The sequence below is a fragment of the Ornithorhynchus anatinus genome, chromosome 10 (assembly GCF_004115215.2).
Source record: "Ornithorhynchus anatinus isolate Pmale09 chromosome 10, mOrnAna1.pri.v4, whole genome shotgun sequence".
NCBI lineage: Eukaryota > Metazoa > Chordata > Mammalia > Monotremata > Ornithorhynchidae > Ornithorhynchus > Ornithorhynchus anatinus.
In genome coordinates, this window is record NC_041737.1 from 52,423,889 (window position 1) to 52,436,967 (window position 13,079).

The 13,079-nt window shown below is 56.4% G+C and overlaps 2 protein-coding genes across 2 annotated transcripts; both read left to right on the forward strand.

Annotated features, from left to right (window-relative positions):
• The first annotated feature begins 2,808 nt into the window (after positions 1 to 2,808).
• UBE2S (ubiquitin conjugating enzyme E2 S) lies at positions 2,809 to 8,077 on the forward strand. Its single transcript, XM_029072744.2, has 4 exons — positions 2,809 to 2,959; positions 3,766 to 3,913; positions 4,208 to 4,398; positions 7,687 to 8,077. Exons 1-4 carry the CDS (start codon positions 2,957 to 2,959, stop codon positions 7,978 to 7,980), a joined length of 636 nt encoding a protein of 211 aa, XP_028928577.1. The 5' UTR covers positions 2,809 to 2,956; the 3' UTR covers positions 7,981 to 8,077.
• A 2,425-nt stretch (positions 8,078 to 10,502) lies between these two features.
• On the forward strand, positions 10,503 to 12,760 carry LOC100084107 (visinin). The gene is made up of 3 exons (XM_001514577.3): positions 10,503 to 10,883; positions 12,140 to 12,251; positions 12,531 to 12,760. Exons 1-3 carry the CDS (start codon positions 10,503 to 10,505, stop codon positions 12,617 to 12,619), a joined length of 582 nt encoding a protein of 193 aa, XP_001514627.1. The 3' UTR covers positions 12,620 to 12,760.
• The last annotated feature ends 319 nt before the right edge of the window (positions 12,761 to 13,079 follow it).

Genomic DNA, 13,079 nt, shown 5'->3' on the forward strand with positions numbered 1-13,079 from the left:
ACCTCTCAGTCTTAACTCCCATTTTACAGATGAGGGAATTGAGGCTTAGAAAAGTTTAGCGACTTGCCCAAAATCATGCAGTGGGCCAGAGGCAGAGCTGGGTTTAATAATAATAATAATAATGTTGGTATTTGTTAAGAGCTTCCTATGTGCAGAGCACTGTACTAAGCGCTGGTCATCAGGTTGTCCCACGTGAGGCTCAGAGTTAATCCCCATTTTAGAGAGGAGGGAACTGAGGCACAGAGAAGTGAAGTGACTTGCCACAGTCACACAGCTGCCGAGTGGCAGAGCCGGGATTCGAACCCATGACCTCCGACTCCCAAGCCCGGCCTCTTTCCATTGGGCCGCGTTGCTTCTTTAAAGTCTGGGTCCTCGGGCTCCCAGGCCCAGGCTCTTTCCACTAAGCCACAGTGCTTCTCCTGCTTTCCTCAGATGGACTTGCATCAAATGGTGCATATGACGCCACTACATTATTATTATTACTATTACCGTGGTATCTATTAAGCCCTTACTATGTACCACACCCTGATAATAATGTTGGTATTTGTTAAGCGCTCACTATGTGCAGAGCACTGTTCTAAGCGCTGGGGGAGATACAAGATAAGAGTTGGAGTAGATACGAGGTAATCGGCTTGTCCCACGTGGGGCTCACAGTCTTAATCCCCATTTTACAGACGAGGGAACTGAGGCCCAGAGAAATGAAGCGGCTTGCCCAAGGTCACACATCAGACAAGGGGCAGAGCCGGGATTAGAACCCAGGTCCTCTGACTCTTTCCGGTACGCCACGCTGCTTCTCACGCCATGGGCTTGGAGAGATACATGTGACACGGCAGACGTTATGTCCGGAATCCACAAGGACCGTCGGTTTTCCTTCCTACTTAGACTGGGAGCCCCGTGTGGGACGGGGACTGTGTCCAAGCGTAGTGATCCCAGCTCTGCCACTTGTCAGCTCTGTGACTTTGGGCAAGTCACTTAACGTTAGAGAAGCAGCGTGGTTCAGCGGAAAGAGCCCGGGCTTGGGAGTCAGAGGTCATGGGTTCGAATCCCGGCTCTGCCGCTGGTCAGCTGTGTGACTGCGGGCAAGTCATTTCACTTAGGGGAAGCAGCGTGGCTCAGTGGAAAGAGCCTGGGCTTCGAAGTCAGAGTTCATGGGTTCGAATCCCGGCTCTGCCGCTTGTCAGCTGGGTGACTATGGGCGAGTCACTTCACTTCTCTGGGCCTCAGTTCCCTCATCTGTAAAATGGGGATGAAGACTGTGAGCCTCACGTGGGACAACCTGATGACCCTGTAATAATAATAATAACAATGTTGGTATTTGTTACGCGCTAACTATGTGCCGAGCACTGTTCTAAGCGCTGGGGTAGACACGGGGCAATCAGGTTGTCCCACGTGGGGCTCACAGTCTTCATCCCCATTTTACAGATGAGGTAACTGAGGCACCAAGAAGTTAAGTGACTGTATCTCCCCCAGCGCTTAGAACAGTGCTCTGCACATAGTAAGCGCTTAACAAATACCAATATTATTATTCTCTGGGCCTCGGTTTACCTCATCTGTCAAATGGGGATTAACTGTGAGCCTCACGTGGGACCACCTGATCACCTTGTATCCCCCAGCGCTTAGAACAGTGTCTTGCACATAGTAAGCGCCTAACAAATGCCACCATTTTATTTCCATTTCATTTATTCTCTGGGCCTCAGTTCGCTCATCTGGAAAATGGGGATGAAGACTGCGAGCCCCACGTGGGACAACCTGACTACCTCGGATCTCCCCCAGCGCTTAGAACAGTGCTTGGCACGTAGTAAGCGCTGAAGAAATACCAGCATTATTATAATTATTCTCTGCGCCTCAGTTCCCTCATCTGTCAAATGGGGATGAAGACCGTGAGCCCCCACGGGGGACCATCTGATCACCTCGGATCAACCCCAGCGCTTAGAACAGGGCATGGCACATAGGAAGCGCTCGACAAATACCATCATCATCATCATTATTATTATTTTTTTTTTATTATTATTAAAGGGGCTTTGGAGGTAGGAGGGGGCGGTGAGGAAGACAAAATGGCGGCCGCCGGCAATTAAACCTTCACCTGCAATTAAATGAAATTAAACATTTTGTAAATCCCCTCGACGCCCGGCCCCCAGTAGGGACTCAATTAATCGTGTGGCGGGCGAGGGGTGCGAAGCCCCCCCCCCACCCTCCGGGCCTTCCGATTGGTTGGGCCCCGTCCGATCTGAATATGCAAACGAAGGAGCGGAGGTGCTGATTGGCTCAAAGGCCCGTCCGTCACGCCCCGCCTCTCCCCCTCCCTCCCCCCTTCGTTCCTCTCCACCCGCCCCCACCGCCCTGTCCCCCTCAGCGATTGGCCCCGGCCGGCCCCCTCCTCCCCTCCCATTGGTCCGTGGCCCCGTCCGTCAGGCCGTTCAAACCTCTCCCCTCCCCCTCCCCTGCGGGGACCGTTAAGTGGAGTGGCGTAAACAACTCCCTCCTCCCCCCGCCCTTCCCCCCGAGCCCGCGTGCCCGCCCCTCCGGCCGGGGTGACGTCGGGCGTTCAAACCGTCCAATCCGCGGGCCGCCCCCGGGGCCCCCGCCCCGCCCCCCCCGGGCGTCCGGCGCTCCCATTGGTCCGGAGCGGGGGCCCCGGAGGGGCGGGGGCGTGCTGACGTCAGACGCTGCGGCGGGGGGGGCGGGGGCGGGTACAAAGGGCGGTGCTGTGCGCGCGCCGGGCCCAGTGCGGCGTGGGGAGCCGGTGGGCTTGCACCCCAGCTGCGCGCGCCGCCACCCGGGGTGGGGGGGGGCTCTTGCAAAAAGGGGGGGGCTGGGAGAGGAGGAGCCTTTGCAGAGGGGGGGAAGGGAGGTGGGGTCCCCCTCCCCGCACCGCCTCAGCCCCTAAGGAGCGGGGGGTTGGGGCCAGCCCGGCCCCCCCATTCCCGTGGCGCCCCCGCATCCCTGCCCGACAGACATGGTAAGGGACGGGCAGTCGGGACGGCCCAGGGGGGCGGGAGGACTCCTGGAGGTTGGGGCGCTCCCTGGCCTGCAACCCAGAGCTGGGCTGGGGAAAGAATGTGGGGGGCGGGTTGAGGCCCCCCCCGGGGTGGAAGGGCTCCCCCGGACTCCAGATGTGCGGCAGAGGGGGGCTCGTGTGGATCAGCAGCTCGGTGGGGAGGAGGGAGGTGTTGCTGGCTGCTCAGCACTGGGCCTTCTCGACATCTGCAGGGCCCGGGCCTCCCGACGCCACGAGAGGGCTTGGAGCCCTTCCCAGATCTTGACCTTTAGCCTCTGCCCCCCCCCCCTCGTTGGAGAGATTTCTGGGAACCCACCGAGGCCCAAGGGGTGTCCTCTTAGGGTGTCCCCGGTCCCCCCCGCGAATCCACCCATGGGAGGCTGGGCCTGAGATGCTCCCGGGGGTCGGACAGCCAGGCGAGGACCGGCCTGGGTGCTAAGGTAGAGCGGGGGGACCAGGCGTCTTTAAGAGAGGGGATGGTGGCGTTGGGGTTTGGTCCTCCCCAGGTGTGAAGCTCCTGGGAGCTCTGGCTCTGCTTGGAGCGAAGGCTGGCGGCTCTGCAGATGGACCCCAGCCGGGAGAGGAGCTGGGCCTGGAAACGTGGCTGCAAGGAGACCAGAGAAGAAGAAACTGGCTTGGGAGTGGGTGGCCGGGGCAGCAGATGGGCCACCTTGGGGACCCTGAGGGTCTCCCCAGCATTGGGAAAGGTTCCCCCGCCCGGGGGTGTTCGAACTCCAGCTGATCTGTGCCTCCCTCCCACCCCCCAGAACTCCAACGTGGAGAACCTGCCTCCCCACATCATCCGCCTGGTGTACAAGGAGGTGACCACGCTGACGGCGGATCCCCCCGACGGCATTAAGGTTTTCCCCAACGAGGAGGATGTCACCGACCTGCAGGTCACCATCGAGGGACCAGGTGAGGGGACCCGGTGGAGGGGGGAGAAGGGAGGAGAGCCGGGGCCCGCGAGGGTCCCCGGCCCGCGGCCGGTCGGGGAACGGTTTCGGTAAGAGCGGGGCCGTCGGAACCGGGCGGTCGGAGAGGGCGGGGGCGGGAGGGGAAGATGGGGGTGTCGTGAGTTGCGGGGAGGGCCCCCCCGGGGGGACAGAGAGCCTGGGGGGAATTTAGACTGGGTCACCCGGGGGCGGGTGTCGGACGGTCCTCCTCCGTCTCGGCGAGCCTGACCGGTGTTTTCCTTTGCCCCCTGCCCAGAGGGGACCCCGTACGCCGGTGGGCTGTTCCGTATGAAGTTGATCCTGGGCAAGGACTTCCCAGCCGCCCCCCCCAAAGGCTTCTTTCTTACGAAGATCTTCCACCCCAACGTGGGCGCCAACGGCGAGATCTGCGTCAATGTGCTCAAGCGCGACTGGAAGGCCGAGCTGGGGATCCGCCATGTCTTACTGGTGAGGATGGAGGAGGTGGTTGGTGGGGGGCGTGGAGGAGGAGGGCTGAGGGCTCCCGGAAGGTCAGAGCCGGGTTGGGGGGAGGTGGCCCGGCTGGGGTCTCCGTGGTCTGAGTGCGAGCCTCTTGCCTTCCCTCTAGCAGATGACCCTGAGCGGGCCCGGTGGTTTTGGGGTACAGATCGCCAGCCCTACCAACTCTCCAGCTCACCCTAGCAGCCCTGATGCCAGCGGGTCCCCTCGAGTCAGGAATGTGGGAGACTGTCACAGACCCTGGGTGGAGGTCCTCATTCTGTAGTTTCTTGGGGTCCCTCCAGCTTCCCTTCCCTCTCTCCTTTTTCTCTGGCCATCTGTCTTCCATGTAATAATGCTGTTATATATGTATTGAGCCCCTCTGGGTACAGAGCCCTGTACTTGAATGTTTGGAAAAGGGTCAATAGAACATAGGGACCCATTTGCTACCCACAAGGAAGCTCACACACCAACTCTTCCATGGTATTTCATTCAGTCGTATTTATTGAGCGCTTACTGTGTGCAGAGCACTGTACTAAGCGCTTGGAAAGTACAGTTCGGCAACAGACAGTTGTCGTCCTACCCAACAACGGGCTCACAGTGTAGAATCGGGGGAGAAAGACAACAGAACAAGTAGACGGGCGACAAAACTAGTAGACGTTATTTGAGAGTTTACTGTGTGCAAAGCACTCTTCTGACCACTTGGGAGAGAACAACGTAACAATTAACAGATACATTCCCTGCCCACAAGGAGCTTCCAGCGTAGAGGGAGGAGCGTACAGTCGAGTCGTCCCGTTCCTTTCCCTTCTGCCCCCATCCATCCCCAACTGTCGTGTCTACTGACTGTCCCGTTTCTCACCCCCCCATTGTCTCAGAACTGATTCCTTAAGAGTTGGAGTTCATACAGTTGTCGGCACCCCCGTCCCCACCTCCCCCCCCAGCCAACCCTGCTGGAGGTGGAGTCAGAGGCCGACAGGGCCGGGAGAGGAGGTGGTGGCACAGGATTGACTCCCTTGAGCCTCTGGGATGTCAGTTCCCTTACTAAAAGGATTGTTTCTTCTGGCCTTCAGCCTTTAAATTGGGATTAGGAGCCACAAGACCTCGTCGAGAGAGGTAGAGCAGAAACTCAGAACAACAGGAAGTTGAGGTTGGCATTCAAGGGCCTCTGCTGGCCTCCCCCCCCCCCAATTATACACAATCAATCGGGCAATAACAGTGTGAATCACGTGTACCGCACTAGGTACAGAATAACTAGAGAAGCATCGTGGCTCAGTAGATAGAGCACAGGGTTCTAATCCCAGCTCTGCCCCTTGTCTGCTGTGTGACCTTGGGCACGTCACCTAACTTCTCTGCGCGTCAGTTCCCTCGTCTGTAAAACGGGGATGAAGACTGTGAGTCCTGTGTGAGACGGGGACACAGGCCCGACCCGATTAGCTTGTATCCACCCCAGCACTTAGGACCGTGCCTGATGATAGTAAACGCTTAAATACCATTTAAAAAAAAAAACTAATCGGACAATCTCTGCTCCTTATAGGGCTCACACTCTGAGAAGACAGTTTTTCTCATTAATTTGCAGAAGAGGGAACCGAGGTTCAGGTTAAGGTGACTTGCCCAAGGTCACACAGCAGGCCTGTGTCTGAGCTGGGATTGTAGAACCCCTCTCTCGCAACTCCAGGACCCATGCTTTTTTTCCCTAGAACCTAGGATCACCCCGAAGTAAATCAGTGGTATTTATTAAGCACAGTATTGAGCTTCTGGGAGAATACAATAAAGTTGGGAGGTACAATCTCCGCCCTCAAGGAGTTTACAACCTGTAATCTGTCCTCGGCCTGCCACTAGAAGTCATGGCCACTTTTCTGAAATGGGGACTGTTGGGACTTGGGGGGACCAACTGGGTTTGTCGGGAGCCGAGTCCCGGGTGGCCGAAGGGGGCCAAAACCCTGCTAGGCAAGCCCTGTGGGACCAATGCTCTGCTCTCTGGCATGGTTGGATTGGGTGGGGGGGTGGGAGGGGTGTCTCCCACCTCCCTAGGCTTTAGTGCTTGGCAAACAGTAGTAATAATAATAATGTTGGTATCTAAGAGCTTACTATGTGCAGAGCACTGTTCTAAGCGCTGGGGGAGATACAGGGTCATCAGGTTGTCCCACATGAGACTCCCAGTCTTAATTTTCCAGATGAGGTCACTGAGGCCCAGAGAAGGGAAGTGACTTGCCCACAGTCCCACAGCTGCCAAGTGGCAGAGCTGGGATTCGAACCCATGACCTCTGGCTCCCCAGCCCGGGCTCTTTTCCGCTGAGCCACGCTGCTTCAGTAAGCATTTAACACATACCATGGTAATGGTATTAGAGGCCGCCCTGAGAAGCAACGTGGCCTAGTGCTAGTGGAAGGGACCCAGGCCTGGGACTCAAAGGACCTGGGTTCTAATCCCCGCTCTGCCACTTGCCTCCAACATGCCAGGCACATAATAATAATAATGTTGGTATTTGTTAAGCGCTTACTATGTGCAGAGCACTGTTCTAAGCGCTGGGGTAGACACAGGGGAATCAGGTTGTCCCACGTGGGGCTCACAGTCTTAATCCCCATTTTACAGTTGAGGGAACTGAGGCTCAGAGAAGTTAAGTGACTTGCCCACAGTCACACAGCTGACAAGTGACAGAGCTGGGATTCGAACTCATGACCTCTGACTCCAAAGCCCATGCTCTTTCCACTGAGCCACGCTGCTTCTCTGCTGCTTCAGAGGCACATCACTTCTCTGCCTCAGTTCCCTTGTGCAAAATGGTTCACTGTCTGTTCTGCCTCCTATTTAGACTGTGAGCCCCAGGTGGGACTTGACGATTGTGCATCTGCCCCGGCGCTTGGGACAGTGTATGTTTAAAAGCCATCCCGCGATGCTGCCGATAGTAGTAATAATAATTAATTGGGGTGTCGGTTAAGTGTGTGACTGTGAGCAAGTCACTTAACTTCTCTGTGCCTGTTATCTGTAAAATGGGGACTGTGAGCCTCATGAGGGACAACCTGATGACCCTGTATCTCCCCCAGCGCTTAGAACAGTGCTCTGCACATAGTAAGCGCTTAAATACCAACATTATTACTTCCCGCATATGCATACTACACGCTGGGATGGATCCAAGACAGCCAGATCCGACTCAGTTCCTGTCCCGTGTCGGGGTTGGGTCGGACGGGGGCTACGGCGGGCCGCGTGGCTCGGGTTCCTCCCTGACCTGAGAATGTCGTCGTCGTTTCTCCTACCCTCCACGTCCCCCTCCACCCGCCTCCCAGACCATCAAGTGCCTGCTGATCCACCCCAACCCAGAGAGCGCCCTGAACGAGGAGGCCGGCCGTCTGTTGCTGGACAACTACGAAGAGTACGCGGCCCGGGCCCGCCTCCTCACGGAGATCCATGGCGGGGCCGGGGCCCGGGGGCCACAGGGGGACGGGGACGGGGTGGAGCCGGGCTCCTCGGGGGCCAGCGGGGCCGACGGGCCCATGGCCAAGAAGCACGCCGGGGAGCGGGACAAGAAGCTGGCGGCCAAGAAGAAGACCGACAAGAAGCGGGCGCTGCGGAGGCTGTAGAGGGGGCCGGCGGGGGCGTTTTTCACTCTAAGTTATTTAAATTATGGGCCGGGGGGCGGGGGGAGGGAGGTTTTCTAAAATAAAGTTGGAAAAGGCAGTGGCTGGCCTGACTGATTAGGGGAGGGGAATAAGGCTAAAGTCCGCTGGGTAAACGAGGAGCTTAAGGCTGGAGAGGGAGACGGAAAATACTATAAATAAATTACAGGTATATAGGAGGGAGAACCGCTGGGCCGAAAGAACCAAGAGTTAGGGCTAATTCCAAGTCTTCAATCCAGCAATGGATTTTTGAGTGCTAACTATGCAAAGCACTACTCAGTGTCGGGGAGAGTACCATACGGCAGAATTAGACATGCCCCCTGCCCATAGCAAGTTTACAGTCTAGACTTCAGGGATTGGAGGAGGGGATGTCAACTTCGCTAGGGAAGCCAGGTGTGTTGGGGAGTGAGGATTTGGGAAGGAAAGTAGAGTTGTACCTTTGTATACGTTGAACTTGAAGTTTTCAGGGAGGTGTCTGGAGTCAAGGAGGAAAAGTGAGATTGGAGAGGTGGAGGGGTTTGGCAGTTTTCAGTGGTATTTAAGTGCTCTCTGTGCTAGACACTGAACTAATGGTTGGGGGAGATAAAATATAATCAGTTTGGACTGTTGTCCACCATTGTGGTAGATGAAATCTTGGGGGCAGATGAGCTCCCCAAGAGAGGGTGAGTAAGTGGAAAGGACCCCGGTGTTGAGCTGAAACTCGTCACTGCCTTTGAACCTGTCCTGTTCTTGCCCCCTGCCCTTCCCTACTGCATGCTCTTCACCTCCTCAACCCCCACAACGGGATCTTGTTCTTCAGTGGAAACCTTTGCCCCAGCTTTAAATCTGCCAGGCCAAAGTCTCCCCATCATCGAAACCCCACCTGCGGTCCCTCCTCCTCCAGGGAGCCGGTTCCAACTAATCCCCACCCGCATTGGTCTAGTAATTGACGCAGCCGCCTCCCGCACCTCTTGCTCTATTGATTTGTCCAAGCTCTATGGGACTACCCCCATCCAGCTCCCTCACTGGTAATAATTGTATTTAAGTGTATACGATGTGCCGGGCATTGTACTAAACTCTGGGTTAGATCCAAGCAAATCGGGTTGCTGTCCCACATGGGATTCAGAGCTTTAATCCCTATTTTATAGATGAACTGAGGCCCAAAGAAATGAAGCGCTCGCCCAAAGTCATAGAGCAGACAAGTGGCAGAGCCGGGATTGGAATCCAGGTCCTTCCGACTCCCAGGCCCGCGGTCTATCCTCTAGGCCGTGCTGAGTCTCTAAATCCTACTGGAAGCTCCTCAGCGGCAGTGAGTAGCGGTTGCCGGTCCCGTCCCGTCCAGTTCCAAGGCCTTAGTCGGGTGTGCCGCCCGAAGTGCGTACTCAAATACCGTTGACCGTCGGAGGGCCGGTCGCTGGGGTCCTGAGGTTCCAGGGCTCGCAGCGGGCAGGTCCCGGCTAGCTGAACTCGGGGGGACTTTGGGGTGCAGTTAGGACTTGAGACTGGGAGCTCCTTGTAGGCACTGTTATATTGTACTCTTCCAAGTGTTTACTACAGGCCTTGGCCCACGGTGATACTGGCAGATCCTTTGAACACTGCCCCTGCGATGCGCACCCACACCCACACACGGAGCACCCCCAAAACACACACAGTGAGACTGAACACCTCCACCATCACAGACTGGCAGATCCTGCGTGCACATCCTAAAATAATAATTGTATTAAGTACTTACTATATGCCAGGTGCTGTATTAAGGTGCTGGGGTGGGTACAAGCAAATCGGCTTGGACACAGTCCCTGTCCCACAGGGGGCTCGCAGACTCAATCTCCATTTTACAGATGAGGGAACTGAGGCACAGAGGCACCTCCCCCCAACATACACACATACACACAAAAATGGCAGATTCTCTAAACGCTTCACACATATTGAGATTTGTGTATCCTCTAAACCCACCCCAGCACACGCACACTCTCTCTCCATGCCCAGGGTGTTAGTTGTGGCTTTCGGGGTCAGCCCAGGGGCTCAGAGCCTGGGCCTTTTTCCTGGACGGATCGCAGAGGCAGGTAAGGCACTTCATCCCCAAGAGGCTGTCACCCATTCCAGTGCCATCCCTGCCCCCGATCCTTCCTGAGGCTCTTAGCCTCAGGATAACAAACCCTTTCTCCTCCCTCTCTGCCCCCCACCCCAATCCCCACCGTGACAGGAGGAACTAATCTCCTTGGCACCCAATCCCCCTAATTGAGCTCGGGGATAATCTGGGGTTGAGCCCCGAAATAGCCAGCGAGGGGCAGGGAGGAGGCTACAAAAATCAGAGAGTTGCCCGGGCTGGAGGCGTCCAAGTCTTGAGCTTGGGGCAAAACAACCCGAAGGGAGAAAGAGAGAGCCGGGAAAAGGGAGAGAAACAGGGAGTGGAAAAGAAGAAAAGGGAGAGATCTAGCGGCGGGAGGGAGGAGAAAGGGGAACTCAAGCCGCCGTGCCCCAGGGGAAGTTTGGGGGCCGAGGCGGAGATGGGGAACAGTGCGAGCGGGGCTCTGTCCAAGGAAGTGCTGGAAGAGCTGAAGCTGCAGACCTCCTACTCGGAGGAAGAGCTGGTGTCCTGGTACCAGGGCTTCCGCAAACAATGCCCCGACGGGCGCATCGGCCGGGTGGACTTCGAGCGCATCTACGCCAACTTCTTCCCGCAGTCCGACCCCGCCGGCTACGCCGGCCACGTCTTCCGCAGCTTCGACGCCAACGGCGACGGGACCCTGGACTTCCGCGAGTACATCCTGGCGCTCCACCTCACCTCCTCGGGACGCACCCGCCTCAAGCTGGAGTGGGCCTTCTCGCTCTTTGACGTGGACCGCAATGGGACCGTCAGCAAGACCGAAGTCCTGGAGATCGTCACGGTGAGGCGGGTGGGCTGGGGGGGCTGGCAGGGTGGGCCGGAGGGGGCAGGGGGAGATGAGGGGCTGATCTGGGGGCGTAGACCGGGAGAAGACCAGCGAGTGGGGCCGGCCATCCCCAACCGGGGCTCCTGATGCAGGGGGAGGAGGCAGAGGACGAGACGGAACCCTAAAGTTCGATGTATTTGATAATCGCCCCGTGATTTTTCAATTATTTTCAATCATTTATTCATATTCATGTCTGTTTCCCCCTGTAGACTGTAAACTCGTCGTGGGCAGGGAGTCTGCTAACTCTGTGCTACTCTCTCAAGCGCTTAGCGAAGTGCTCTGCACAAAGTAAGCGCTCCATAAATACCATTGATCGATAGATATAAACAGACGCTGTGAAATAATTTCTCAAGAAGTGGGGTCAAGAGCGGAAAGACTGAGGGAACACAGCGGCAAACTGACACCCTGGAGTGAGTTTCATTCTCATCTCTGGTATTATTATTGAGTGCTTACTGTTTGCAAAGCACTGTGCTAAGAGCTTGGGAGAGGACAATACAACAGGGTGGGCAGACACGCTCCCTGCCCGTGATGAGCTTAGTCTAGAGACAGACATGAATATTTATTAATAACCATTATTTATTAACCAATGTCTCTCTCTTCCTCTAGATAGGATTAGGGATAGACTTTGGAACAGTGGTTGAGAGGAGGGAGCGGGAATGAGGGGCTATGGGATCAAAAACACAAGACTGATCAGGACAGGTGAAGTTGGGGCAGAGGCAACTGACAATCTTTGTGTCACGGCTACGGCCCGCGTCTATTACCAGTGGTTTTTATTGAGCACGTACCGTGTGCGGAGAACTGTACTAAAGCGCTTGGGAAAGTAGGTTAGTAGACATGATCCCTACCCTCGGGCTTTCATTCAGTGAACAGTATTGAGCGATTAATGTGTGCAGAACACTATACTAAGCACTTGGGAGACTAGCGGGGACACAATCCTCGCCCTCAGGGAGATTTAGTGCTTAGTACAGCGCTCTGCACCCCGGCGACTGCTCCATCGGGGCCTTCGATGGATGATTCACTATTTAGCATGAGCAAATGTAATCCAAATCCAGCAAATTATAGCCTTTCCTAAACTTGAGGCCCTCCGCTCTATTCTTGGAAAGCTGCCAACAGCCCCGACTTGTCTTTATTTAATTCATCCCGGTTCTACTTCTACAAGCAAATGTGTGTGGAGTTGGGATCCTCAGCCGGATTTCTCTACCCACCTCCAGGCCATCTTCAAGATGATCCCTCCGGAAGAACAGAAGGGGTTGCCCGAGGATGAAAACACACCCCAGAAGCGGGCGGACAAGCTCTGGAGATACTTCAACAAAAGGGAGAATGGTACCGAGACCGGGGGGGGAGGGCCCTGTCCCGAAATCACTCGGTCGCTCCGGCTCCCTCTCCCCCTACCCGCTCTAGAGCAGTGGGGCCCAGTGGGACGAGTCCCGGCCGGGGATTCTAATTCCAGTTCCGCCACTTGCCTGCCAGGTGACCTTGGGCACATCACTTTGCTCTCCGGGCCTGGGAATGCGGTAGCTGCTTGGCTCCCCTGATGTCCGCTCAGTTCAACACCTCTCAACAGTTCAACACTGCTGATCCTGCCCTCTCCCCCTCCCCCAGACAGGATCGCCGAAGGCGAATTCATCGAAGAAGTTATGAAGAACGAGGACATCATGAGACTCATCCAGTATGAAGCCAAGAAGCCATGAAGGAGGCTGGGCTCACCCGGGGGAGAGCCAGCCAGATCCTTGGGGAGGAAGCAGATAAGTGTGGGGTCAACCTGTTCCCCTCACCCTAAGACTGGGGGGTGGCGGAGAGACACGGGCAGACCTGGGCACCCTCGTCTTTTAATAAAGGGGCTTGATCCTCAGTATTAGCTGCGGCCTCCGCCCTCTTTCTCGTTTGCCAGACACCCCAGGCCCCGGGGGACTCCCCACCCCGCCTCCACCAATCTTGCTGGCTGAGAAGGCTCAGGTCCAAGGGGAAATCTCAGGCTAAAGAGCTTAGGATAAAGGGAGCAACTCTGACGGAAGGAGGGGAGAGTAAAACGCTGCGGAGCTGAAGCAGAGTGGCATTACGGAGGACCGGGACCCGTCGGCCCAGTTGGGGCAGGTGACCAAGACGTGGCGAGAGACACAGACGATCACCCCAGTTTCTCCTCCCCCTCCT